The sequence below is a fragment of the Monodelphis domestica genome, chromosome 8 (assembly GCF_027887165.1).
Source record: "Monodelphis domestica isolate mMonDom1 chromosome 8, mMonDom1.pri, whole genome shotgun sequence".
In the NCBI taxonomy this organism is placed as follows: domain Eukaryota; kingdom Metazoa; phylum Chordata; class Mammalia; order Didelphimorphia; family Didelphidae; genus Monodelphis; species Monodelphis domestica.
The window spans coordinates 21,853,548-21,881,090 of NC_077234.1; the positions used below are offsets into that span (position 1 = coordinate 21,853,548).

General features: G+C 42.4%; 1 protein-coding gene across 1 annotated transcript; it reads right to left on the reverse strand.

The window, feature by feature from the left end:
• Window positions 1-22,942: 22,942 nt before the first annotated feature.
• ARL14 (ADP ribosylation factor like GTPase 14) lies at window positions 22,943-26,650 on the reverse strand. Its single transcript, XM_056806950.1, has one exon. The coding sequence runs from the start codon at window positions 26,508-26,510 to the stop codon at window positions 25,929-25,931; it is 582 nt and encodes a 193-aa protein (XP_056662928.1). The 5' UTR covers window positions 26,511-26,650; the 3' UTR covers window positions 22,943-25,928.
• Between the last annotated feature and the right edge of the window lie 893 nt (window positions 26,651-27,543).

Consider the following 27,543-nt stretch of genomic DNA (forward strand, 5'->3'; position numbering starts at 1 on the left):
GTCCTTTATGGCTGACAAAGTAAATTCTTCCCAACAATCCTGTGAATTAAGTAGTATGACTGTAGGAACCACTCTGAGCCTCGACTTGCTCATCCATCAAAGGAGGACAATTGACATGCACAGATCCCGCAGCTGGTAAATGTCAAAGTTAGAATTTGAACCCAGGTCTGGCTTAATTCCAAGACCATTATTATTTCCCACAGCCACACTGCCTCTCAAAAGTCCTGAAAACAGGTTTGATTCTTTTAAGCACCTGGTGCTATTTCAGTTATTATTTAATGATGTCATTGCAGTGTATCAGGAGTGAACTGGAGTCATCTGGAACTGGCATTTCATTAACTTTTCAGCCTAAGCATTTGTACCTTGGAAACTGGCAAATACTACTAGTCAGGGGTAGATTTATTGTCTTGCTGATTATCAAGACTTAAGAAAGTGATGGGGAAAATGTTCATAATACAGATTAAATTGAAAGGTGGTTCGTGAATACCTCATCTGCTTCTCTCTTCCTATTTCCTTCTGGGTCCAATCATTGTCCAGTCATAGCATTTGGCCAAGACAACTAGGAGACAATGGATGACTCAATAGATGGTCCACCTAACTGCTTGCCATAACCCAACAATATTGATTCTTCATCCATAGGGCTTTTCCTGTACAGATGGTGTAATAGATGATGTTGGAGGGTATATTTTCTTGTAATTTCTCTCTTCTCCACAATGGTCAGACCAAACAATTTTGGGTAGCTATAGAACTCTTCCAGAAAGTTCTGCAGCAATTCAAAGTTTGATCCATTCAGCATATTGTCATCTGGAATGCCTCACCATCCTCATCACCATCCCTAGGGAATCCTTCTTCAGTTGGGACTCTGCTGCTCTTCCTGATTCCAGGCAGTAGCGTATACCTTTGGGGAGTATGTTTTTCTCTGTTTTTATGGATAGCCTGATATTAAATGATCAGGGGGACATTGATGATAGCTAGCATTTATATTACATTTTAAGATTTGCTACTTTTTAGCTAGGTGACCCTGGACAAGTCACTTGACCCCCATTGCCTAGCCCTTACCACTCTTCTGCCTTGGAACCAATGCACAGTATTGATTCTAAGATGGAAGGTGAGGGTTAAAAAAAAGATTTGCAAAGCACTTTTTTATGTTATCTCATATCATTTTCACAACAGCCTTGTGAAACGGGAGCCAACACTGTCTCCATTTTACAGATGAGGAAGATGAGGCTGAGACCAATGAAGTGACTTGCCTAAGATCACAAAGCTAGTAAATGTCTGAGGCAGGATTTAAACTCAGGTCTTCCTGATTCCAAGTCCAGCATTCTAGCCGCTGTGCCACCCAGCTGTATCAGCCAAGGCTCTCTCTGTTATATCCTTCAATCCCTGAAAACTTTTGAGGTGCTCACAGGCAGTGTTCTACTCTAATAAAACAACCTTCTTGTATTCTCTCCATCTTTCAGTCAATGGAATGGACATGAAGATGCGGTCCACTGTGGTATCTCCCTTGGGCAAACCTGCCTGCTCCCCATTAATGTCCTCCTTAGGGATGCCCTTGACATATCTGGGGAAGTTATAATCATAGAACTTTTGTATAGACAAGAACTGTCTCTGTAGTGTTCTGAAAAGGCTCTGTGGTGTGGGGGAAATGGGGAGAATTGTTTACTCATGTATTCGCACCTTTAAATATTTAGCTATTATATGACTTTAAAGGAGGATTCTGGAAGACCACTCTCTCCTGGAGGGACACCCGAGTGATGGGTCATCAAAGAGAACCTCAGCAATCAGGCAGTGCCAGAAAATCTCTGAACAAGTGTTATCCAGGCTGTGCAAACAACTAAGCAATGCAGGGGTCCCTCGCACAGAAAACACTTGGTTGGTGTCCCTAAATAGTAGAATTTTTGCTCAGAGAAAGACATGGAAAGTATTTCTAATTCTTTGAGGGAACCGACATTAGGCAGACAGTCTCCAGAAGAGGAGACAGCTTTTGGACTTAAATTTTGGGAGGAGACACTTTCCAGGGGCACACACAAGCACAGATCTACAGAGAAAACCACCCAGGTCACCAGGATCCTCAAAGTTCTACATCCTTTTCATGAAGAAATGTTAGCTGGATTTGTCATCTCTCCTGTGACTACACAGTTAGCTCTGCAAGGGAGGGACCAGCTTAGCAGGATCACCCCAGAAGCCTGGGATAGCTCTGCTCTCTATTTAGAGGGACCTTCACAAGGGGGAAAAAGCTGGTGCCCCCATCAGGGTTGCTGTCCACAACTGACACCTTCTTACCCCATAAGGGGCAGCCTTAACAGCCTTTCTTATGCACGTCTATTCTATTTTCTGCCATATTTTATTGTGTTGTGTCCTAGTGTCTATTTCCAGTACGAAACTGAAATTCTAGGTGGTCAGAAAGCACTCTCTTTGACCAACATCCAGCCCAGTCAGGGTTGAGGGTCAGAAAAGATTCAGGAACTAGGCATCCCGTAGTAGACTGAGTTGGACTCTGTCATCATTGGCTAGAATTTAGTTCGTCGTTTTTTTAATCAGGGAATTTGACTCCTCTTATCCATTTCTATGTTCTTAGTTTCTTAGTTAAATGTTAATTTAAAAATCTCCAAAGTTTGCATTTATCCAATCTCTGAAGAGGGGAGAATGAAGTCTGTCTAGTTCACAGGAAAGCAGCCTGGAAATGGGGCCATGGGCCAAGTTGAATGAGGCTTGTGCTTCATAGCAACTTATGGATAGGTGGGCATATGTATGGAAATGATTGAGGGTTTTTCTAAAGAGTCAAGGGTATGTGAAATATTTTAAAGAAGTACGTTCTCCAAGCAATTTTCAGATAAAGAATTCAAGGCTGTCAATAATCACGAAAAAAATGTTTTAAATCACTCTTGATTAGAGAAATGCAAATTAAAACTACTCAGAGGTACCACCTCATACCTATCAGATTGGCTAACATGATAGCAAAGGAAATGTGGCAAAATTGGGACACTAATGCATTGCTGGTGGAGTTGTGAGTTGATCCAACCATTCTGGAGGGCAGTTTGGAACTATGCCCAAAGGGCTATAAAACAGTGCATCCCTTTGATCCTATAATACCACTCTTGGGCCAGTATACAAATGAGATAATAAAAAAGGGGAAAGGACCTACTTGTACAAAAATATTTGAAGCATCTCTTTTTGTAGTGGCAAAGAATTGGAAAATGAGAGAATGCCCTTCAATTGGGGAATGGCTGAACAAATTGTGGTACATGTTGGTGATGGAATACTATTGTGCTCTAAGAAATGATAAGTAGCATGATTTCAGAAAAAGCTGGAAATTTCTACATGAACTGATACAGAACAAAAAAAGCAGAACCAAGAGAACATTGTATACAATAACAGCAATAGTATATGATGATCAATTGTGAAAGAATGATCTAGGACATTTCTGAAGGACAGAAAAAGAATGCTACCCACCTCCAGGAAAAGAACAGTTGGAGTCAAAAGCAGATAAAAGCATATTATCTTTCTCATCAGTTTATTTATGATTTATTTTGGGATTTTGGTTTTCCATGAGTATTCTCTTGCAACAATAACCAATACAGAAGTATGCTTTGTGTGATAATACATGTATAACCAGATCAAATTTTTACTATCTCCAGGAAGGAAGGAGGAAGACAGTTTGGATCTTATAATTTTGGAAAATGTATGTTGAAAATTGTTATTACATGAAATTGGGAAAATAAAATATCTTTGAATTTAAAAAAATTTTAAGTAAGTTCTCTACTGATATTTCTTGAGAACTGAAGAGAGTGGAGAAATATATATATATATGATGTTATATATTTGAACACAAGATTATATGATATATAATAAAGTTATTTGTTTACTTGAATATTTGTTCATGGTTATATAAAACTTAGAATAAGTAAGTTTATGATATAAACTTAAAATAAAATTATTTTTTTTTTAAAAACAGGAAGCCATTTGGAGGAGTGAGTAGTACTGGAGTTAGTCAGAAATATTTGGGTTCAGATCTTGCTACTTATATTTACTGTGTGACCCTGAGCTAGTCATTTAATCTCTATGTACTTCAAGCAATACGTTAACAGCATTCATCATAGGAATGATGGGATTCTCACATGGGGGACCCCTACACAGAAGAAATCAGAGATCTTTTCATTATTGATGACTTTTTAAAATATACATTAAATATTAAGATTCATAACATAAAATCAACATATTTGATAGTAGAGCAAAAATCCTCTATAGAAGATTCAATTGACTTAGCAAGTATTTATTAAGTGCCTTCTATGTGCAGGGCACTGTATTAGGTCCTGGGAATACAAAACCAAAATTGACATTGTTCCTGCCCTCATGGAGCTTATCTTTTAATAGATGGAACAATATGTGCACAGATAAGCATAGATGTAGTTTATACAAAGTAATCCAGCACGGTGCCTCATACATAGTAGACACTTAATAAATATTGCTGACTTGCTTGATTGACTTGGTGGTGGGAAGGGTCATTCTCCAATTCTGCCTTGGCTGCACCTTGGTCAGGACTCTAGAGAACAGGGACAATGGTTACAGTGGGTCTGCATTGGGACAGAAATAGATACTCAAGGAAGAAAGAGTGAGGAAGAAATGTAGACACTGGTGCCTCCACCATTCCTCGTAAAAGAGGGACTTTAATCCAATTCTGGGTAACTTTTGTATTGTTGAATGATGGGGTAACTACAGGCACTGAACTCACTGGATCTTCCTGGTCTTTTGGAGCTCGAGGCTTGGAGTTTCATCACAAATGTGCCTCTACTGGAAAACCAACCCACCATACTTGTCCCTTTGACTGCTTATTCTGTGCCCTTTGAAAGTGGCCAAGCAGCTGGCCTGAGCATCTAAAATCCTACTACAGTATTTACTTGTGAGGGGAATTTTCTTAAGGGACCAGAAAGAAAGAAGGCATTCAAAGGCAAAGAATGAAAAGGTCAGCACATTGAGTAAATCAGTGGGTCTGTGACTCAATGATGTCTCCTCTGCCAATGTTGATTGTAATCTAGCCACACTTTATCATCTTGTTGGATTTTTTCCATGTCCTTCCAAAACATTGTCATGAAGAAGTTATCCAACATTAAATATTAAATGAAAAACACATTATCTCAGTATGTTAAATTTAGGAACCCCCGTCTCTCCACACATATTCTCGGGAATTAAAATCATATCATTTCACATGGAAAGCCTTGCAAGTATTATTGGAAACCTATTTGTATCTTTGTTGTCTTCATTTCTTTATAGAAGCTTTGACAGATGGATGCACTTTAAATCATGGAAAAGGGCAGGAAGTAATGTATGAAGAGGAATTTCTTTTCTTAGCAGGTTTATTTCTTTGAATTATTCTCATTCTATTAATTTACTCATATGCATTCATCATTGTGGGAATTTTGGTGAGCCCTTCCATTCTAATTCAGTGTGCTTCCAGTTAATTTGGATGCTTCTCCTTTTCCTTTCCTCATCACTGCACACCATGGACATTGTGTCCAGTTTCTTTTTCTTTTGGATATTCATATTCTAGCAAGTTGATGAGAAAGGGGCTACTCACTCTTGCTATCAGAACTGAAAGACAGGGGATCTGGAGCCCTAACAGGATCTAGTAAGAACTCACATTTGTAGTAATGATTATTATCTGGTAAAAGGTCCAAAGGAAGACCTCTTACTTGGGTGAATCTCCTATGGGGGTTCATACCATAATAGATCTAGAGTTGGAAGAGACCTTGGAGGCCCTCCTAAATGGCCATCTCCTGCCCAACTTTGGACTAGATTCTCTGTGCCTAGAACAGCATACTCTGGACCTGACCACCAGAAATCATATCTTTAGTCCCTATAGGAGTTTTGGACTCCCACTTTGGAACTGAGCTGAGCTGATGAATGCATCAGTTGTGCAGTCCCAATGATGCTTCTCATCGTCATCTGCATTGCCATCACATGGATTACCACCCTTGCCCATCAGCTACAATCATCAAATCTATCATTTTTTTTTCTGGAAAGGGAGTGACAATTGACACTTCTAAAGATTAATTTAACATTACAGTTTTTCCAAGGCTACCTTGTTTCTATTCTATTGGTACCTTTTGTCTACCTATTTATATACATGCTGTCTACGCCCGTTAGAATATAAGCATCTGGAGGACAAGCATTAATCTTACTTTTTCTTTGTATTCCTAGACTGGCAATAGTAAATACCTTTCATTTATTAATCGACTTAATCTTGTCCAGGCCCCTTGTTTTACAGATATACAGGATGAGAAGGCATAGAAGGGCTCTAATATTTTGGTCAGTCAGGCAACAAGCTTGTATTAAATGTTTTACTACATACCAGATACCAGAAATACAAAGGAAGGCAAAAACACATCCTGTGCCCTCAAGGAATCTGTAAGAACCCCAACACTGATGACATACAGTTGCCAAAGTAGCAAAAACAAAGCATTATTTATTATCTTCATTTTGTAGGGGAGGAAAGAGACTAAAAGAGGTTTTGGTGATTTGTCTGCATTTTCACGGCCAGTAAATGTCAGAGATGGACCTTGATCTTTTCATTACAAGTCTAGTCCATTTCTGTATCATCAGCTTCCCATTGGACTTGCTGAAGATTCTGTTGGCATCTCAAACTCAACATGTCAACATGTGATAGATTCCCTGCTCCCACCAAAGTTCCCCATTTCTCTTGAGGATATCTCCATACTCCCAAGTACTCAGGATTGTAACCTTGGATTCTTTCTTGGTCATACCCTCTTCCTAATTGCAAATATCCAATCACTTGCCAAGTCTTATGAGCTCTGCCTCCACAATATTCCTCTCATTTATTCACTTCTCTCACTTCACATGACCATCACCCAAGTTCAGGCTTTCATTCACCTCGAGCCCAGACTGCTATACAAGCCTCTTAACATATCTCCATGTCAGTAATCATTAGCTCTCATCAACCCGTCTTCCACAAAGTGCCAAAATACTGTTGTGACCTACTGACCATGTTTATTCCCCTCCTCAAAAATCTTCATTGGCTCTCCAGTCCTTTAGAATAAATACAGACTCCTAAGATCCATAAATTTAAGGTCCAAATTAGACACACTCTTTCTCCTCTCTTTCATGAATTCTATATTACAATCAAAATGGATTACTAACCCTTCTCCCATCTCCATGCATTTGTACAAGTTGTCCCTTGTACCTGAAATGTCCACCCTCCTCATCTCTGCCTACATGACCTTTCTCTTCAACGCTCACCTTGTGTGCTCCCTCTTTTGTGAGCTCTTTATTTTCCCAGATGAGGGTGTTCTTTCCCCCACTCAAATAACCTTCTAGACAGTCAAGCAGTCAAAAGCATTAAAAATATTTTATTCCCCACCCCAATTACACGTAAAGACAAATTTTTAGTGGTTTAAAAAGGTTTTGGGTTCCGAGATATTGAGGTGAACCTGACAAAATTTGGCAATGGATTGAATATATGGGATGAGTAAGAGTGTCCAGAGTAATAAAAAATGTGAGAGGAGGGAGGATTTGGAGAAAAGATTATTAGTTTCCTTTTGGAGATGTTGAGTTTAAGGCAATTGACAATGTGTGATGGTAGCATAAGAAAGACACTAGTGTCAGATACAAAGACCTGGAAATCAGTCACATAAGGATGATAACTAAATTCATGGGAGTTAATGAGATCATGAAGCAAGAAAGGATAAAGAGAGAAGAGGGCCCAGGACATCCACCACTAATGAGCATGACCTTGATGAGGAATCAGCAAAGAAAACTGAGAAGGCATAGTTGGACAGGTGGAAGGAGAACCAGGAGAGAGGAGTGTTGCAAAACCCTAGAAAGGAGAGAATATCCAAACATATACTCTGATGGTTGACCATGTTGAAAATGCTGAGGGGAGTCAAAGAGGATCAAGATGGAGAAAATGTTATTAGATGAGTTGAATAAGAAATCACTGGGGGACAGTTACATGGCTCAGTGGATTGAAAGCTAGGTCTAGAAACAGGAAGTTCTGGCCTCAGACACTTCCTAACTGTATGACCCTGGGCAAGTCACTTAACCTCCATTGCCTAATCCTTATAGCTCTTCCGTCTTGGAACCAATGCACAGTATTAATTCTAAGATGGGAGGTAAAGTGAAAAATAAAAGATCATTGGTGACTGGGAGAGGGCAGTTGGATAATAAGGTCCCAAGCAAAATGACCGAGAGTTTAATTAATTAGTTAACTAAATTACAGAGAGTTTTCCTTGCAGAGGTTCTCCTTTCCCACCTCTAGCTGGAGCTGATGCCTCATGTGGTCTTGGCCCCAGCTGTCCTCTTGACTCATTTACCTCCCCCACTGAGTCATAGAATCATGGGTGACTCATCCAGAGAAAAGTCAAAGGGTGTTTACAATGCACCTTCTTGGTTATAATTGGATATCTTGATGACAAAGCCTTACAAGTGTCAAAGTATTCGTTGGACAATGCTCTTCTCAGGTTTTTAGTTGCCTTATTATTTCCTGTCCTAGTCATTTAACTCCCTTGGAAACCCAGACTTGGCCTGACTCACATGACTCTGACTCCTGCTTTCGCCTTCCTGGTAAAGCTGACCATGCTGTTTGGACTTTTCCAGTCTGCATCCACCCATCTGAATCCTGGAACATGGCCTTAGATCAGACCTCATGATTGGTTGGCTGTGCACTGAGCACCTGCCCCACTGCCTCTGACTTTGGATCTTCAGAATAGCTGGTTAGGGACCCTATTCCTCCAGAGACCTCAATTCTGCTCTAGGATCCCCAAAAGACTCAGCCTAGCATCAAGGAATAGATGGCGGCAGTAACGTGCTAGAGTCAGTTTGGACATACTGGGGACGTGATTGTTAAACTTTCAATGAGAGTGTTTACAACTCAGAAATGGTCAAAGGCAATAACACCAGGGCTTGGTTTATTGTTTTGTTGTTGGTCTAGATGTCAGAAAATGATAGCTGCCCAGTCATCCTGTTGTGTCTGACTCTTCATGATGCTATGGACCATGGTCCACCAAGCCCTTTTCTGCCTCTTCTCTCGTCCTCTACCACTCCTCCTTTTACCTTCACTCTTTCCATACATCAAGATCTTTTCTAACGTGTTCCGTCTTCTCATTATGTGGCCAAAGAACTTGAGCTTCAGCTTCAGTGTTTGACCTTCCACTGAGTAGTCTGAATTTGTTTCTTTAAATACGGACTGACTTGATCTCCCTGCTGTCCAAGGACTCTCAAAAGTCTTCTCCATCACCACAATTCAAACGAGTCAATTCGGCGGCCCTCAGCTTTCCTTAGATTCCAACTCTCACAACCATCCATTACTACTGGAAAAACCATAATTGGGCTGTCCGAACCTTCGTCAGCCAAGCGATGGTTCTGCTTTTCAGTAGGCTGTCCCTGTTGTCAGAGCTTTCCGTCCAAGTAGCAGGAGTCTGGATTTCATGGCTCCAGTCATTGTCTGCAGTGGCCTTTGAGCCTAAAAAATATAAAATCTGATGCTGCTTCCATTGGGAAATGTGAATAATGAAAAATGAACCTCCAACGGTGTTATGTGGATATAACCCCCCCCACCCCCCATGAGAAGACAGTTAAACATTTACAAATATGCAGCGAAATATAGGGGAGACTTTTCAGAAAAGTTGTCATTCCGATAGTCAGGGTCTGCAAGTTGAGCCTGTGGACTTAAAAAGACAGATAACAATCCCTTGTGCCTGGAAGGGACTGTTTAATGATTTAAGCCTCAGCTGAGCAAAGGGAGGCTTGATTTGTGATTTAACTCAGTTATCTATATTTAATATTTATTTAAATATATGATATTATAATATTAATAAATGATATATTATTTAAATATATATTTAACTCAGCAAGACATAGTGGACAGAGAACTGGCCTCCCAGTGTGGAAGATCCTCATTTGTGTGAATCTTAAAACTGCTCAGACTCTGCTTCAGAAGATTTGATTAAGCTATTCCCCATTCTCTACAATGGAGGTACTTGGTCAGAAATGTATTGAGAACTTTAAAATTACTCCACCCTGCTCAGACAGTGCCTTAGGGGAAGATAAATTTGTAAACTCCTTACTGAACAATGAAAAGTCCCCAACTCATACTTATAGTGAAGCAAAAACCCTGAGCTAGGTGACCTATTTTTAGATCTAATACATAAGGGTAATAAGTACCTATAAAGGTTAAATTAATCACTAAAAGGTCAAGCAACTTACAAAGGGCAAGCTTAGCAAAGATATGTGAAATACTCAGAAGATATAATCTAATCAGAGAAGGTGATAACAAAAGAAGATGTGAACTAAGAATGGACAGTCCTGGGGAAAACATCTACTGTGATTGGTAGATGTGAAAATTTAGGGGAGGTGACATAAGATAAATTTCTCTTTAAAAGTAGCTCTCTGAACTTAGTTCAGGGAGTTTGCCATGGAGGTTGGAGTTTGGAGTTAGTTTTGAGGAGCTGGATCTCTGAACTTAGTTGGAGTTTGGAGTTAGTTTGGAGGAGCTGGATCTCTGAACTTAGTTGGAGTTTGGAGTTAGTTTGGAGGAGCTGGGTCTCTGAACTCAGTTCAGGAGTTGAGGATTTCAGTGGACTAGAATCTGCTTGGGATGATTTTGTGGTGAGTGATAAAAGACCGAGTAGTCTCTCTTAAGGCCCTAGGCCCTTCCTACTATTTTTTCTCTCTTTTCTCTCTCTTTCTCTTCCCTTAATTCCTTCATTTGTATTAATTAAAATCTCCATAAAACCCAGCTGACTTGGGTATTTTCATATTTGGGAATTTTCCCATGGTGACCACTTATTTTTTATTTAAATCTTGAAACCCACATTTTCGCGGTTACATTTGTAAGGGATGTCCAGTTAGTCAGTCAATGAGCATTTATCACAGCAGGGAGTTCTATGTTCTAGGCCCAAAGTTAAATGTTAAGTACACAAAAACAGAGAAAACACTGCCCTTCCCTGGACGAGCTCACAGTCTAGTGGAGGAGAGAATTTGCAGATAACTAGTCATATAAGACACATACAGTGTCTGCACACACACACACATTCCCTTAGGAAGCTTACATTGTAATTGGGGGAAAACCATAAATAATTAGGTACATAAAGGATATATACAGAACATATATGTGGTATGCAGATTCTGTCTGCACATACGTGTATTGTGTACATGTGAGTGTACATGTCATGCATTGACACTTTCCTGCCCCCAAAACAGGGGAAAACAGACAAAGGCAAAGACCAGTAAGTGATGCTTTCAGATGCCCCTTCCCTTAATCTTTGTCTCCCCCTACCTGTGTTGAGGCAGGAAAAGTCTGACCATGGCCCCCACCTTTCAATACGCAATCAACGGCCTTCTTTGTCATCTGGTCAGCGGACCAGAATCAATGACAGAATTTCTGCCCTTTGCCCCAGACTGGGGATCCAGGAATTTCCATGATGTACCTTCTCTGTGTGGGAATGCTATCAGCCTCCTGGTACATATGTAGCCAGGCACTATACATGTATGTGTTAGTATACATGTCTATGTATAGGTATGCACACATCTATAAAAGAGGCAAAAATTCTACATCATATTATAAATATATAACAATACATTGTTGTTGTTAAGTTGTTTTGGTCACATCTGACTCTTTATGACCCCATTTGGGGTTTTCTTGGTAAAGATACTGGAGTGGATTGCTATTTCCTTTCTCCACTCATTTGACAGATGAGGAAACTGAGGCAATCAAGGTTAAGTGACTTGTCCGGGGTATTATAGCTAGTAAGTATATGAAGTCATACTGAACTCGGGTCTTCCTGACTCCAGGTCCAGTGCTTTATTCATTGTGCCACCTTGCTGACTCATGTTATCATGCTAATGTGAATTTTAGATTTTCTACATTTTGCTTAGTCTTAGAAATTCTAGCAACTAGGAATGTATACACCCCACTTAAGGATTAACTATGAGGAGGATGGCCTATGACCATAAGTGCTAGCTCTCTCTCTCTCACAGAGATGTTGCTCTCTCTCTCTCTCTTTCTCTCTCTCTCATGTGGCTCGTGGTGGGGTGCTTGGCGTCTTGGTGGATTGGCATTTGCAGCTTGCCTGTGAGGTGACTGGAAGAAGCTCTGTAGCATGGGTTAGGTGAGGCATCTTCCCTAAGCGTCCTTGGTGAGGTGACTGATTCCGCCTTTCTTCCTTTCCTTGACCTCCAAACTCCTATCTGGCTTGCTGGAGCAATCCAATTTCCCTTTTCTCTCTCTCTTCTTCTTAATTTCTTCCCTCTATTGTAATTAAACCACCATAAAAATCCCAAACTGACTTGAATATTTTATTGGGATTGAATTAATCCCTGGTGACCACTTAGTATAATATATTCAGTCAATTTTACCTCTTACCTAAAATTTACCCTTAACATTAAATAAATTACATCATGGTGTAAAGATTTGTGTAGGTTGGATTTCAGGGAATAGATAAGAAGAATATTTTCAGAGATGGAAAAATGGGGAAAAGGATATCCAAAAATGATGATAATCGGTGGAGAAATCTTCCTTCTTTTTGCTTTTGAGTGACAGCAGTGGAAAGGGAACTGGGGGATTCAGCAGCAATGGGACCGATAATTAGAGTATTTTGAATAGCTCATAACCTCCTTGAAGACAAGAATGACACTACTTTGGGTCTTTGTGACTCCCCAGTGCTTAGCATGGTGCCTTCCAGAGTCCTGAATTGAGAGAAGCTTTGCAGGGAGAATCTTGGAGAGCTACCCTGGCGTTGGGGTAGAGTTTCTTCCCATCTTGGGGGACAGATAATAATTCTGGTGTTAGAAGATGAAAGAACTTTAGAGTTTTTGATCACTGCAGCTGAACCAGTATGAGGTGGGCAGTAAGGAAATTGGAGCCTGGCTGCTGACTCTTCACTTAGTACAAATCTCTGAAGAGTTGTGGGTTGCTGGGAACAGGGGCAGAGGGCTCAGAGTTGCTTCCATTTTCTCATTCATATTAGTTTGACTTTGAAATTTCCTTTCCTCTCTAGTTCTACCAATTCTCTCATTGCTCTCTGAAGTTTCCAGATTATGTCCATTCTCAAAACAGTAATATCTCTCTCTCTCTCTCTCTCTCTCTCTCTCTCTCTATATATATATATATATATATATATATATATATTACTGCTTATGTACCTATTAATACAACATGAAAATTGGTCATTGCATCTCATCTCCTTCCTGAAAGAGATCAGGACAGTAATTAGGTGACTGATTTCACTGCTCACATTTTATTTATGTGTTCATTGCAAAATGGCAATCATAAAAAAAAAGATAACTGAAAAGCAAGTGAAGGACCAAAAGAAATATATAATGTGAACTTATCTGATGCAATCATATTTCTATAATTTTGCCTTATCTATATTTGTGTGCATATGTGTAGACAAATATACACACATCTATGTCTATATCTATCTATAGATCTATCTGGTGTTGGGAATTCCCATCTGTATTCCTTCTTTTCATAATTTAAGGAACTGGCACAGGCTTGATTAATGCCTGCAATGTTGCTAGAAGTAGTAATTAGCAAAGATGGTTGCTCTCATATAGGGGATAGGAAAAATTTAATGAATTTGAACATATGTCTATTGAGCTACTCTATTCCACTATATACCTACCATATTCCAGGCACAGACAAAAATAAAAGTCTTTACTGTTAAGGGGGTTTCTAGACAATAATCTCATACCCTGGGATATTGATTTAACTCACAGTCAACTAGGGAACAGTCCCTGGGGTAGATAATAATTCTAGTGTTAGAAGGTGAAAGAGAGTTTTTGATCATCACAACTGAACTAGTAGGAAGTGGGCACTAAGGAAACTGGAGCCCACGCACTGACTCTCCACTCTGTACAAATTTCTGAAAAGTCATGGGTTGGTGGGAACAGGGGCAAAGGGTTTAGAAAAGAGGATCTACCTGGTCTGGTCTGGGGCATTGTCACTAGAGCTATGACATAGTAATAATGATAATGACAGTATCATAGAGGCATGGAGCACAGTCTTATTTGCCAACCATGATGGGTTCTATAATTCATGGGGAGATATTTACTGCCTGTTTTTTTAAAATTTATTTAATGAATTGATTTAGAATATTTTCCCATGGTTACATGATTCATGTTATTTCCCATCCATCCTCCCACTCCCCTCCTGTAGCCAACACAAAATTCCACTGGGTTTTACATGTGTCATTGATCAAGACCCATTTTCATATTATTAATATTTTTTCTAGGGTGATTGTTTAGAGTCTACATCCCCAATCATATCCCCATTGACTCATGTGATCAAGCAATTGTTTTTCTTCTGGATTTCTACTCCCACAGTTCTTCCTCTGGATGTGGAGAGCATCTTTCTCATAAGTTCCTCAGAACTATCTTGGATCATTGCATTGCTGCTATTAGAGAAGTCCATTACTTTCAATTGTACCATAGTGTATCAGTCTCTGTGTACAATGTTCTCCTGGTTCTGCTCCTCTTGCTCTGCATCACTTCCTGGAGGTTGTTCCAGTCTCCATGGAATTCTTCCACTTTGTTATTCCTTTTAGCACAATAGTATTCCATCACCAACAGATACCACAATTTGTTCAGCCATTCCCCAATTGAAGGGCATCCCCTCATTTTCCATTTTTTTGCCACCATAAAGAGCACAGATATGAATATTCTTGTACAAGTCTTTTTCCTTATTATCTCTTTGGGTATAAACCCAGCAGTGCTATGGCTGGATCAAAGTTCTGCCTGGTTTTAAGTTAATGCACATTTGTGATAGACTTTTGTGCTTACCGCTTCTTTTTTCATGGAAGAAATAAATAGCTGTCCTATACCTGATTCCTATCGTATACTGAGCAACTTTCTGCTATCCTCTTGGGAAAGCCTTGGTCTAAGAAATCCTCCTATATGGGGGTTTCAAGTCACTTTGGGGATTTTTCTGGAGATTCTTATGACAAATGGTTACTCATTCAAGGCTTTCTATTTTGCTTTATCCCTCTTAAAACCATTTTTTTTCTGTATTACTGCAAAGGCCATGCTTGAAAATGGGCATGCAGTCTCAGCATAATGACTCATAGGCATAATTAAAAAGATTTTCTGGCTTTCCTGGGTCTCTGAGTCAAGAGAAGTGAGAACATCCCTCAAAGTGTTTCCAAGTTCTTGAAGCTAGAGAAGGAGTCTTTGACATAAACATTACACACACACACACACACACACACACACACACACACACACACACACACACACACACGAATCCATTTAAAGTCACTGGAGAAATATCCATTTGAGAATATTTTGCAGGCATCCATTTTCTTTCAAGATGGTACCTGAACCACAAAATGAACACAAGTTTCAACCTTAGAAGAGTGTTGGGACATAGTAAAACAAGTCATGGAGTCAAAGGACCCGGTTCTTTTATTTCCTCTCCCAATCAACTCAGATGGCTTCTTGCCTTCCAAATCAAACATAAAATACTCTGTTTGGCTTTTAAAGCTGTCATTACCTGGCCATTCCTGCCTTTCCAGGCTTCTCCTACCTTATTCCCCTTCACATTCTCTCCCATTCAGCGACATCAGCTTCTTTTGTTCTTCCTCACACAAGACACTCCATCTCTAGACTTTGGGGGATTTCGCTAGCTGTGCTCCATTCCTGAATGGGTTTTTTTCTTTTTCTTAAGCTCTACCTTCTCACTTCCCTGGCTTCCTTCAAGTCCTAGCTATAGCCTCAGTTCTTCAAGAAGCCTTTCCTGGCACTTTTTAACCTTAATGCTTCACCCTCTGAGATCAGCTCCAATTTACCTTGTATTTTATATAACTTGATTGTACATTTGTATGTTTATTGCCTGTTTGCATGTTGTCTCTCGGACAGTGAGCTCCTTGAGAGCAGGATGGTTTTTTGACCTTTCTTTTTTATCCTCAGAACTTAGCATGTGCTAGGAACTTAATAAATGCTTGTTGTCTTGCCTTGAAAAATGAGAGGTTTGGACTAAATGACTTCGATGCCTCCTTCTAGTCCTAAATCTTTGATTTTTATTAGTGACCCAAAATTGCTAATGAATTTAAAGTTGTCCATACTATATTAGCTATAGACGAAGAAACTGAGGCTCTGGGAGACTGTGACTTCCCCAAGTTTACATGTATACTAAATGTGAAAGGTAGATTCATCTCTGGCTCAGGTCAGTGTGCTTTCTTTCCACTGTCCCTGCAAATAGCAAACATAAAATGCTAGTGATCCAAGTGGAACAGAGGTCTCAATTCATTGGTCACAGGAGTATAGACTTAGGGTTTAAAGGATACTTTAAAGTTCATTTAATCCAACCCTTTTGTTCTACAGACAAGGAAACTGAGCCCCACAGACGGTTAGTGACTTGCCCAATATTACAAACAAAATGAATAAGTAGCAAAGTCAGAATTTGAATCCAGGTCCTCTGACTCTAAATCCAGTCCATTTTCTACCTCTTCATGCTGCCTCTCAAGCAGAAGAAAAACAGCAAAAGCGATATGAACTGTATAGGCAATGCGGACTCATTTTTCATAATCAGCCTTCCTCCTCCTCCTCCTCCTCCTCCTCCCCTCCTCCCCCTCCTCCCCCTCCTCCCCCTCCTCCTCCTCCTCTTCCTCCTCCTCTCTTTCTAGGCTTCTTAGACCTTTCTCTTCTCCCCCTCCTCCTCCCCCTCCCGAGACTGCAATTCAGTGACATTCTTGTTTCTCTGGCGACTGTGGGCATTTTCTTCCTGGAATTCTCTCCTCCCTCATCTCCATCTCCCGCCCTCTCTGGTTCACTTCAAGTCTTGGCTAAAATCTCACCTACTCCTGAAGTCTTCCCCAATTTGCCTCAACACTAGGGCTTTCCCTCCGTTGATTACGTCCAATTTCTCCTTCAGTGTTCTGAAAGAGGGTTGACAGCTTCCATCTTCTCTCTCAAAGCTGGAAGCGAGCAGTGTCCAGAGTGACTGCAGAGACAGAAGAGACCAGAAGCTCTCTCCCGTCCTCACCATTCCTTCCGCTCCCCTCACACGGTCAGGGCATGGATCGCCACCAGGGAGGAGAGAGTCTCATTCCTTCGGGCTTTGAGACTCGGTTCTACCTATTTAGGACCAACGACTTACAGCTCAATTAGCTTAAAAAAAAAAAAAAGATCAACTCAGATTTGTTTATAATGATAATGACAACGGTGTTGGGGACAGTTAACTCTTAAGAGATTTGCAGGGCACTTTGCATATAGTATATTGTCTTGATATTTGATTTGCTTGGTGCCAGTTAAATTCTTAGGCTTAGAAAGCCCTCTATGGGATTGTTTAGCTGTCAGTGTCCCCAGGGAGACAGTCCACAAACACCAATAGGCAAATACATCTAACATCAGGAAAAGAAGAAAAGAAAAAAAAAAGAACCAAACTCCCCACCCCCAAAGCCCCCAAACAATCCAGCCTCTCCCCTAAGCTCTCTGATTGGCAGACAGACCTTTGGCACAGATCAGAGCCCTCATCTGCTATGACAACAAGGACGGTTAAACCTCAAGAGGCCCTTAGAAGCTGTGTGGTTGAGCCCTGGAGCCCCCAGATTGGGTGAAAATGCTCTGATCTATTCGGAAGTAGGGACTTTCTTCTCAGAAGGGAAGGAGCATTTTCATTCCCTGGAGGATGATAGCCTCTCTCTAAAGACACCATTAATTCAGTTAAAGGGGATCCTCGATCTTCTGCCCATCCATCCCTCAGATCTTTCTGCAAAGAACTGTTGGCATTCTGGGGCATTCCTTTGCCATGGAAAAGCCCCTGCCTTCCCCAGGTTCACTTTGCCTATGGTTATGATGCTGGCACAAGATCTTTTTCAAATAAATGGTTGTATTGATTTTAATATATATTGGTTATTGCAATGTTTTATGGGTTTTAATTCATTGCCACTCATCTCTGCTTGTACCCTAAAGCAATCCCCACCCCCCAGCACCAGGGAACAATTTTCAAAATTAAATACTAATATTTAAGTGGCATTTATTTTCAAGCTCCTTTTCCCTTTCTCAAGGGGGCATTTTGGAGCTTTGGGGCTTAGGCTTAGCATCATTAGCCAAGCACTCTGGCTTTTGGATGAGTCTCCAACTTTACCTTATTGAAGATAAAAAGGGATAATAACATACCCTGAAGAGCTTGATGAGATCATAATGTGTGTGTGGGGGAAAGTTCTCTCTTCAAATAGAAGACCTGGTAGAGTTGGTTTGTGATAAAAAATAGTCTTCCCCCTTTTCCAAAAAGTTGTACAGAATTTTAAAGTTCACTTATAAGGGGTTCTGTGGAACCTGGATGGCATTTTCCTAATAAAATAATGTTATGATATTTCCCAGAGAACAAATTAGACAATAAGCCACCTTCTAGCTCTGGAGTGCTAGAGAAATGTGGGCTTTTATTATTATTGCTACTGTGTGGGGAGGTGAAACTGAGTTCCCAGGTTAGCCTACAAAAACATAAACCTACTTAGTGTCCTGGGCTAAGAAAATCAGCATCTGTAACACTATTTCTCCGTAACAATTTTCTTCTTCCATTTTTATGTCGAAATAGATTTCTTTTTCCTTCCCTTATCCAGTAGGGTTAAAAAAAGGGGGGGGGGATGCAGTTTGGGAAATCCAATCAATACATCAAGTCTGTGTGACGCTATAGTGACATGCTACACCCATTATCTCCCACCTATGCAGAGAAGGGAGGAGGGTGCCTTGGAGACAATCTTGGACTTTGGACCCAGTTCCCTTGCCGCTGTAGTTTCTCAGATTTTGTCACGTAACAAAGTTTCTGTGGGAAACACATTCATAGTTTTATCTTGGGACACTAGGATGACACCCCCCACCCTGAACCTCTGTGGTGGGCTCAGACATTGCCTCTGCACCCCACCTTCTCTCCTTGGGAAGTAGTCAGAGCAAAGACTCCCAGATTCAAACCATTGATGGTGGAAGGCTGGGGGAAGAGTTCTGGGTGAAGTTCGTTAGGGAAGAGTATAGGACAAGTGGAGGTTCTTTCTCTATCCCCCTCACCTTTGTAGTCTGCCTCTCTCACCCCCAAACACCTCCCAGGTAGCTTATACTTTGATGACTATCTCCAAAGTCTTCCTCAGAGTTTCCTGTAACAGTTAGGTCTCTTCTGAGGTTCTCAGCATCATCCTCAGCATTCTCTCAGTCAATCAAGAGCCCCATCTCCCTCTGCTGGAAGAAAGGAAGGGCTGTCCCTCTGCAAACTCTCCCCAGACTTGTGGGGCAGGAGAGTTACATTTACATGAAACCGAGAGGGTGGGCAAACCAAGAGACTTAGAGGGATAACATTGGGACAGCAAAGGGAGCTAGTGGAGGGGAAGGAGAAAATGGCCAGGAAACTCTAGGGGGTTAGCTCTCAGGAGCTGTGGGGAGCCTGGGCTTCTCGCCAGGAGATATTTCATAATCTTGGCTGGCTTCCCAACCATTGCCTTTTCTTCTGAGGGGTCTATAGGGCAAAGGATGTTAACAAAGGGTCTATGGATTGATTTCTGGCTGTCTTCAAACATGGATGAGAAAAAGGTTACATCTTTATTTTCACTCATCTAGAACTAAAAGTTAGCACTTCCTTTACTTACTTAAAAACACTATTTTAAGGAGTTCACAAGACTTCACCAGATTGGAACCCATGATCTAGAGACCCATGATCTAGAGATTAAACCATGCTATTTCCACTGCCATTAGATGCATGTAAAAAGAGGGTGTGGGGAGCCTTTATGTGGTATGCCCTAGAATAGAACCACATCCTTCCATCTTGGAAAACTTCTTTCTGGAGCTTTTTAAGGGATGGGGGGGGGGGCTAACAAAGAAGAAATAGGCAGGGGGGTATAACAAGCCAAAATCTACCTAACCCTAACCTTCCTCCCTTTCTCCCACCTCTTCTCTAGCTCTCTCCATTCCTCTCTTCCTCTCCCTCTCTCTTCTCTTTTTCTCCTTTCTTCTCTCTCCTTCCCCCTAATTAAAAAAACAAAACAACTTAAAGAACAAAAATCACACATTGGTGCTGATTTTGGTCTTTGCACACAGAAGGCTGAAATAAGATTTCAATTTCAGATGAAAAACACTCAAGCTATCATGGGTATTCCATACCAGGAACTAGAGTTGGGAAAGGAGCCTGAGGGTAATGGACAAGGAAATAATATGAAGAAGAATGATTTACATTTTTATTTCTTTCTAGGGCTTACAAAACACTTTTCTTGCAGCAACCTTGCAAAATAGATAGTGTAGTAGTAGGTGTGTTAATATTTAGCAGCTCATGCAATATGGGTCAAGGGCAGGACAACCAAAAGGTAGATGGAGAGAGAGAGAGAGAAGAGTGAGTCATGGTGGTGGGAGGAGCCTTTTCCTTTCCTTTATGTTTGAAGGGACTTTGATAACTAGGCTGTTATTGCCCTCTGGGGAAGTCCTAGTGACTTCATTCTAGAGCTGAAAGGATATACCAGAGAGCATGTGTGGACCCAGTTCCACAGAACACTTCCAGGGGTTCGGGGAGGAGGAAATATAGCATTGAAGGACTTTGAGATAATGCAACAATCCTTTCTTTGTTCTCTGTGACAGCAGCAGAGATGAAGGTAGGGAGAGTTAAACAGGAATGGCCCCAGAAGCAGAAGAATCAGACTATTCAGTAGACCTTCAAAGGAGTGGCTGCCCTGGGGCATTCTATAAGTATGTGATGCCACTGGGAACCCTTCTTACACATCTCCATCCCCGAAGCTATGGAAGGCTGGATGTGACCATTGGCCTGAATCTTGGGCCTCTCTGCTGCTCTTTCTTCTTGGATTTCTTTCACCAAGTAAAGGTTTCCAAATGGTGATCCTAAATGAATGTTTCCAGCCTTGGAGGCAATCTCAAGATTTGGAGACATCACAGGCCTCAGAGACCTTCAGTTGGTGCCAGCTGCAGTGTGGGATTTCCCCCTGAAGCTACAACAAATGTTTCTTGGAAGAGAAAATGGCCATTAGTGGAGATAGAGCCCAAGCCATCACCTAGCTTGCCAGGAAATAGGAACATGGATAGAAGGTCTACAAAATGTCTCATGCTTTAATGTTTGAAGAGTCAATTTCCTAAGAAAAGTATAATAGAAATTATGACTTACTATTTGGTATTTTAAGTCTTTGGCAATGCATACTTGGAAATTTTTATGTTCTAAGAATGTCTTTTGGGTCTAGGAAAAAAATAGCTGTCCTATATCTGATCTAGATTATAGAATGAATATCTTTCTGCTATTCACTTTCAGTGGGCCTGACATATGAGCCAAATCTAACCTTTAAGAGATTCTTTCTAAGGTGGAGACATAAAGTGTCAGAAATAACAAGAAAGAGTCCAGACCTTTTCTTTAGATTACAGGCTCTCTCAGGCAGGCCTGTACCTGGACTTCCCGAGTCCACAGCTAGGGCTCCTTTGATTCTCTCATTGCTCCCAGACCAGTGTCCATCTTATTAACAAGGTAGAGATCAATGAAGTTACCTGCTAGAGAGAGAGAGAGACAGACAGACAGACAGACAGAGACAGAGAGAGGGAGTGAGAGAAAGAGACAGAGAGACAGACAGAGAGGACTAAGGCAGAGCAGGGTAGAGGGAAGTAATGAAGATGATGGCTATCTATAACAAATTGGGTATCCTTTGTCAAAACACCCCATATTCCTAAATTAACCAGGCCAGAAAGAGAGAGACAGCTAGGTATAGTGATTGTGGAGTCAGAGGACTTCAGGTCAAATTCCGCCTCTAATGTTATAATGATGGGTAAACCACTTTTCCTCCCTGGGCCTCAGTTTCCTCATCTGTAAAATGAAGAGATTGGATGAGATGATCTCTGAGGTTCCTTCTAATTCTAAAGCTGTTATCTTCTGCTTCTTGTTATGAGTGAATTGCCCTTAGAGACAATCAAGAGCAAAATTCTCACCATCCTATAGTTTCTGCTGTTTTTTGAGTCATGTCTCATTCTTTGTGACTCCTTTAGGGTTTTCTTGGTATAGACACTGGAGTGGTCTGCCATTTCCTTCTCCAGCTCATTTTACAAATGAGGAAACTGGGGCAAACAGGGTTAAGTGACTTGCCCAGGGTCACACACCTAGTAAGGATTTGAGTCCACATTTGAATTCAGGTCTTCCTGACTCCAGGCACAGCACTCTATCCCCTTCAGCACCTAGTGCTATGCTTTCTATTATCACAGCTATTAAATACTTTCTAAAGAAATGACTTTGGTAAAAGTGATTTGATGAAATAGATATTTAAAAAAAAAAACCCTTACCTTCCATCTTAGAATCAATACTATGTAATAGTTCTAAAGCAGAAGCATAGTAAAGGCTAGGCAATGGGGGCTACATGACTTGCCCAGGGTCACACAGGAAGTGTCTGAAGTCAAATTTGAACCCAGGACCTCATATCCAGGTACAACGTGATGGGATGGGAGGAGCAACTCCAGGGAGCTACCAGCAAAGGAGAGGACTGTAAATAGGCAGTGAAAGGAGACCAATCTGGTTTAGGGCTGGGGGTTGGGGGAGGTAGTGGTGGAGTGGGGAGATTCCAAGACCTGGACATTCTAAAGTTTGGGATGAGCTCTAAAAGAGAAAAAAATGTGGATGAATCTTTCATAGAATCACTGATTCATAAACTGAGATTTGGAATGAGCTTCAGAGGCCAGCTAGTCCAATCTCTTCATTTCACAGAGAAAGACTTCCTGAGGTCCAGCAAGTAGTGTCAGAATTAGGGTTCGACCCAGGTCCTCAGGCTCCAAGTCCTCTCTCCCTGCCCATCTCCTTGACTTTCCAATGAGGGCTTTGGGTTTAAAAGCAAACAGATAAAGACTTTCAGTGGAAGTGGGGGAGACTGTGTGTGTGTGTGTGTGTGTGTGTGTGTGTGTGTGTGTGTGTGTGTGTGTGTGTGTGTGTGTGCATGCACGCACACCAAAGAACTAGTCCAAAGAGAAGGGACGATTTTCTGAGATTGTCAATATTTATTAGAAAATCCAGAAGCGCTAATCATATGAAAACTCTTAAGAAACATCTCACTTCAGCTGTGGACTTACCTAGCTAAGTGAGGTAAGAGAACTGTGAAATGCCAACAGATGGTAAGACACCTGTGGTCAGGTGTACCGTCACCTTGCCCATCCTCCTCCCCTCCATCACGGGGGCAAAACTGGGAGCCTTGGGCATCATGGGGTGTTTGGCTGGGAAGCTCTGATAGCAGCATCGTGGCAGCAGCAGAAGGAAAAGAAAGGGGGAAGTTTGCAAAGTGCTTTACCTACAGTCCGACACCTATTCTTACAAGAAGCTTGGGGAGATAGGTGCTTTTCTCACTGAGGAGGGAGCTGGGGCTCACACAAGATAAGTAATTTGCTGGTGGCCACCATTAAGGAAGGGTGAGATTCAAATCCACCGTCCCCAACTCCAGGTCCAGCATGCTACCTCCAATGCTAAGATTCAGTGAAATCTTTCTGAATTTCTGGAAGCTTAAGCTTAGACTTTATCCCAGCATAATAGGCATTTAGAACCAGAAGCCCTGGTCCAAATCCCAGAGTTTGAGTGATCTTTTAATCCCTCTCTGACTCAGTTTCCTTACCTGTACAAAGAGGAATTTGGACTACATGATTTCTCCGGATTCTTCCAGCTCTAATGCTCAGTGATTCTATAAGAAGGCTAAGATAGTACACTTGGGGACAACATAATTAAAAACACAGGTGGAGGAAATAGTAATTTGAACCCAAGACCTGGAGGGGTCATAGTTGCCCAAAGATAGAGTGCAATTCAGGCAGCAAAGGGCAACCTGGGTTTAGGTACTGGCTCTGTCTGTGGGGAGATTCTTAATCTCTCTGAGCCTCATTTTCCTCATCTGTGAAATGGACATAATAATATTTTCATTACTTACCTAAGAGGCAGGACTCTAGTCCTCTGATCTGGGATCTAGTAGGAAGAAGCCCTGGGGGAAGAAGTTAGTTCCAGGGCCTCTGGGATGGTTGTGAGTCACGCTTGGGTGAATTCCAGTTCAAGCTAAATTTCCTTCTCTTACCTGCTCTTATTCCTCTCCCTCTTCTCCAGTGAATTGATTTAGAAGTCCTAGATTATCCTGGAACTGACCTAATCCTCCCAAGATTTTCCGGATTTGAGAGAGAACTCTGAGGCGGTAGCAGATCCCATGGGTGGCTGTATTCTCAAACAGCCTGCCTGGCTCCGGTCCAGTCTCCAAGCCGAGGCTGGTGCCAGAAGCCTGTGAAACAACCCCCTAAGCGCTAGGGTATGAGTCAGCAAACCCAACCGCCCCAGAGTAGCCCCTGGGCAATAAATAACCTGGGTTTAATTGGCTTGAAACTAAGGTAGGAAATTCTGGGCAGCCGCCCTTCCAGCGAGCTTGGCTGGGATCCAGGTGAAAGGTACCCGAGCCGGGGGCTTTGGTGGGGATGCCGATTCAAAATTGCCAGCACATTTCCCCTTCACCCCTGGTTCCCATCCCCCATACATTTCATGGATGTGGATGGGAAAATGAGCCCCGAATCTCAGGGCTGCCCTTATTCTGAAAGAGGATCCCGGAGAGGGTTCTGAAACAATGCAGCAGTGGCCACAGACAAGTGAGAAAGCCATAAATTACTCCGTCCGGCGAGGGAACGTTGGACCCATTCTAAGAGGCTTATGGGCTGTACCAAATCCTCCTTTTCATTTCTCCTTTCAAACCATCCAACGGCACTAAACAACGGGGTTAAAAATAGAAACCCTCTAACCAGAGTGTGCCGAGTCCTTACGTCAAAAAATAAAAGCCACGGAAAAGTTTGCAAATGATAGTAACAATAGAAAACCGCCAACGCTCGCCAGACAGACAACTTGCTGGTTTCACTGACATTCCTCTGCTCTGACTGGGAAAAACTAAACAGCTAATTTGCTCTGTTCCCTCTTCTCTGGACAGGTCCCCTCCCCTCCTTCCCCTCACCCAAATCCCACCCGAGATGCCCAGAGTGCTCTCCCTCTTGTCCTAATCTCTTAGAATCCCTCCCTTTCTTCAGGATTCAGTCAAAGCTTCCATTTCCTACAAAAGGCTTCCGGACCCTATTCCCAGTCAACAACTGCTGGCCCACCCCCACCCCCACCCCAATCGGTTTGTATATATATCTTTGCAATGATTTATCTAAGCAGGACACTCCGGATTAGCGAGCCTTTTTTGAGTGAATGCCCAGAGGGCAAATTCAAGCTGTCTGTGAGCCCCGAGATTCCCGAAGAGAGTTGAGAGAGAAAGTGTTTGCTTTCCCTGGTTGGACAGGGGGGATGGGGCATGCAGAAAACGTCCTCGGGTGCTGAGAAGAGGGGGAACAGAGTAACTCCCCGAGTGCTTGCTCTGCACCCGTGCCACTTCTTCGTCTATGCAGATAGAGAAATGAGCTTCTTGAAGGCAGAGACTCTTCTTTTGTGTCCCTAATGCCCAGAACCTCAGCCGGCGATTAATAAATGCTATTGAATGAATAGCTTTTGAAAGTAGCTTTAGTGTTTTCCAGTTTAAATTCCTGGATCACCACGCACAGTTCTTCAACCAGCTTCGACATGATCTCATCCTTCCACAAAGCTCTAAAATGGTTTGGGTTCGGGTTTTTAAATAGCTTATTTATAAATATATACTTTCTCCCTTTCTCCCCAGCAAGTCATCCATTGAAACAAGGAATCTTCTCTCTCTCTCCTTCCCTCCCTCCCTCTCTCTTTCTTCACAGAAGAGTGGTAAGGGCTAGGCAATGGGGGTCAAGTGACTTGCCCAGGGTCACACAGCTAGGAAGTGTCCGAGGTCAAATTTGAACCCAGGACCTCCAGTCTCTAGGCTTGCCTCTCAATCCACCGAACCACCCAGATGCCCCCTGGAATCTTCTTTTCAAAAGAAGTACAATAAGTTGAACCGGAACCTCCTTAAAGCTCGTCCCTAGAGGGAACTGTTCACCCCTTTGCAGCCTTAATTCTGCTTGAAAAAGTCCCAAGTTATTGCTTCTCTGGCCTTCCTGCCGCTTTTGACGAACTCGGTCACTTTCCTGAAGCCTTGAGCCAAGCCTTCCCCCGAGGTGGCCGAGCAGGGCTGGACGTACCAGTTCCGGTCACCACAGTGTTTCTTCATGCGGAATTTCCTGGTGACATCCTCGGCCGTGAGGGCTCCAGGCAGGTCTTGTTTGTTGGCCAGCAGCACCACCGGGATGTGCCGGATGTGCTCATTTGTTAAGATCAGCTCGAATTCTCTGCGGGAGTCCTCCAGGTGCCGATGATCCACACAGTCCACCACGTACACCAGGACGTCCGTGTTCTCACAGTAGTGGCCCCAGAGCCTCCTCATCCGTTCCTGCCCCCCGACATCCCAGACGGTGAGGCTGAGGTTTTTCTCCGTCTCTATCATCTCCACGTTGAAGCCGACAGTGGGGAAGGTGGTGAAGTCCTTGATGCGTTTTAGCTTGTAAAGGATCGTGGATTTCCCTGAAGAATCCAGGCCCAAGAGCAGGACTCGGGCAGGCTTGAGCCTGGAGGGTTGGGAGCTCGAGATACCCATTCGGAGCTTTCCCAGGCTCTGCGTGGGGAAGCGCAGCCTTCGGATCCCCAAGCAAAAGGCCAGGAAGGGAAGAGAGAAGCTGCCGCGGGCTCCCAAGGGGGACCTTTGTCCATTTATACTTTGCCTTTGTTGACCTGATCATAGGCAAATAGTGTTTTATGGGCGCTTGGTCTTGCCAGCCTGTCCTAGGGGTGGAGGTGCCGCGAGCCAGGAGCGGTGAATAATCAACCACCCAATCAATCCTGAAGCCCAAAGGCTGAACTCTTTTATGAGTGAATAAGAGCATGGTAGTGCCATGCTCCAGGAAAGGCGCTGCCTCGTTCTTCCGCGATGCCAAAATTTGAGTCAGAGAAGGCAGGCAGTCAGTCAGTCAGTCAATCAATCAATAAACATGAAGTGCCAGGCACTTGGGAGAACTAACTGCCTTTGGAGAGCAGTGCTTTGGCTCGCCAGTGTCGCGGAGCCTCCCACCCAGAAATGCTCAACTAGCTCAGCCTGAGTCCTGAATGCCCCTGCCCTGAAGAGGTCCAGGAGGGAAAAGCCGCCTCTTACGAAGGGAGCCCCTCTGCTTAGGCCTCACTCCATACTTGTGGGGAGGCTTCACCTTTTGGGGTGGTTTGGACCCATTTGGCAGACTCCATCTCAGAATAATGTTTGTAAATGGATAAAATAAAGCACATACATGGATTAGAAAGGAAACCAAGGATTTTGACATGGCGTGGGGCAGAGTCTAGTATTCTAAAACCTCCAACATAAAACAGAGGATTTCTAAGGAAATCAGTTATATTGAAATAGTTTGTTTGTTTTAAACCCTCACCTTTCCTCTTGGAATCAATACTGTGTATTGGCTCCAAGGCAGACGAATGGTCAGAGCTAGGCAATGTGGGTCAAGTGACTTGGCCAGGGTCACACAGCTGGGACGTGTTAGAGGCCAGATTTGGACCCAGGACCTCCTGTCTCTAGGCCTGGCTCTCCATCCACTGAGCTACCCAGCTGCCCTCTGAAAGAGTTATTTTTTAAAAAACCATGGACC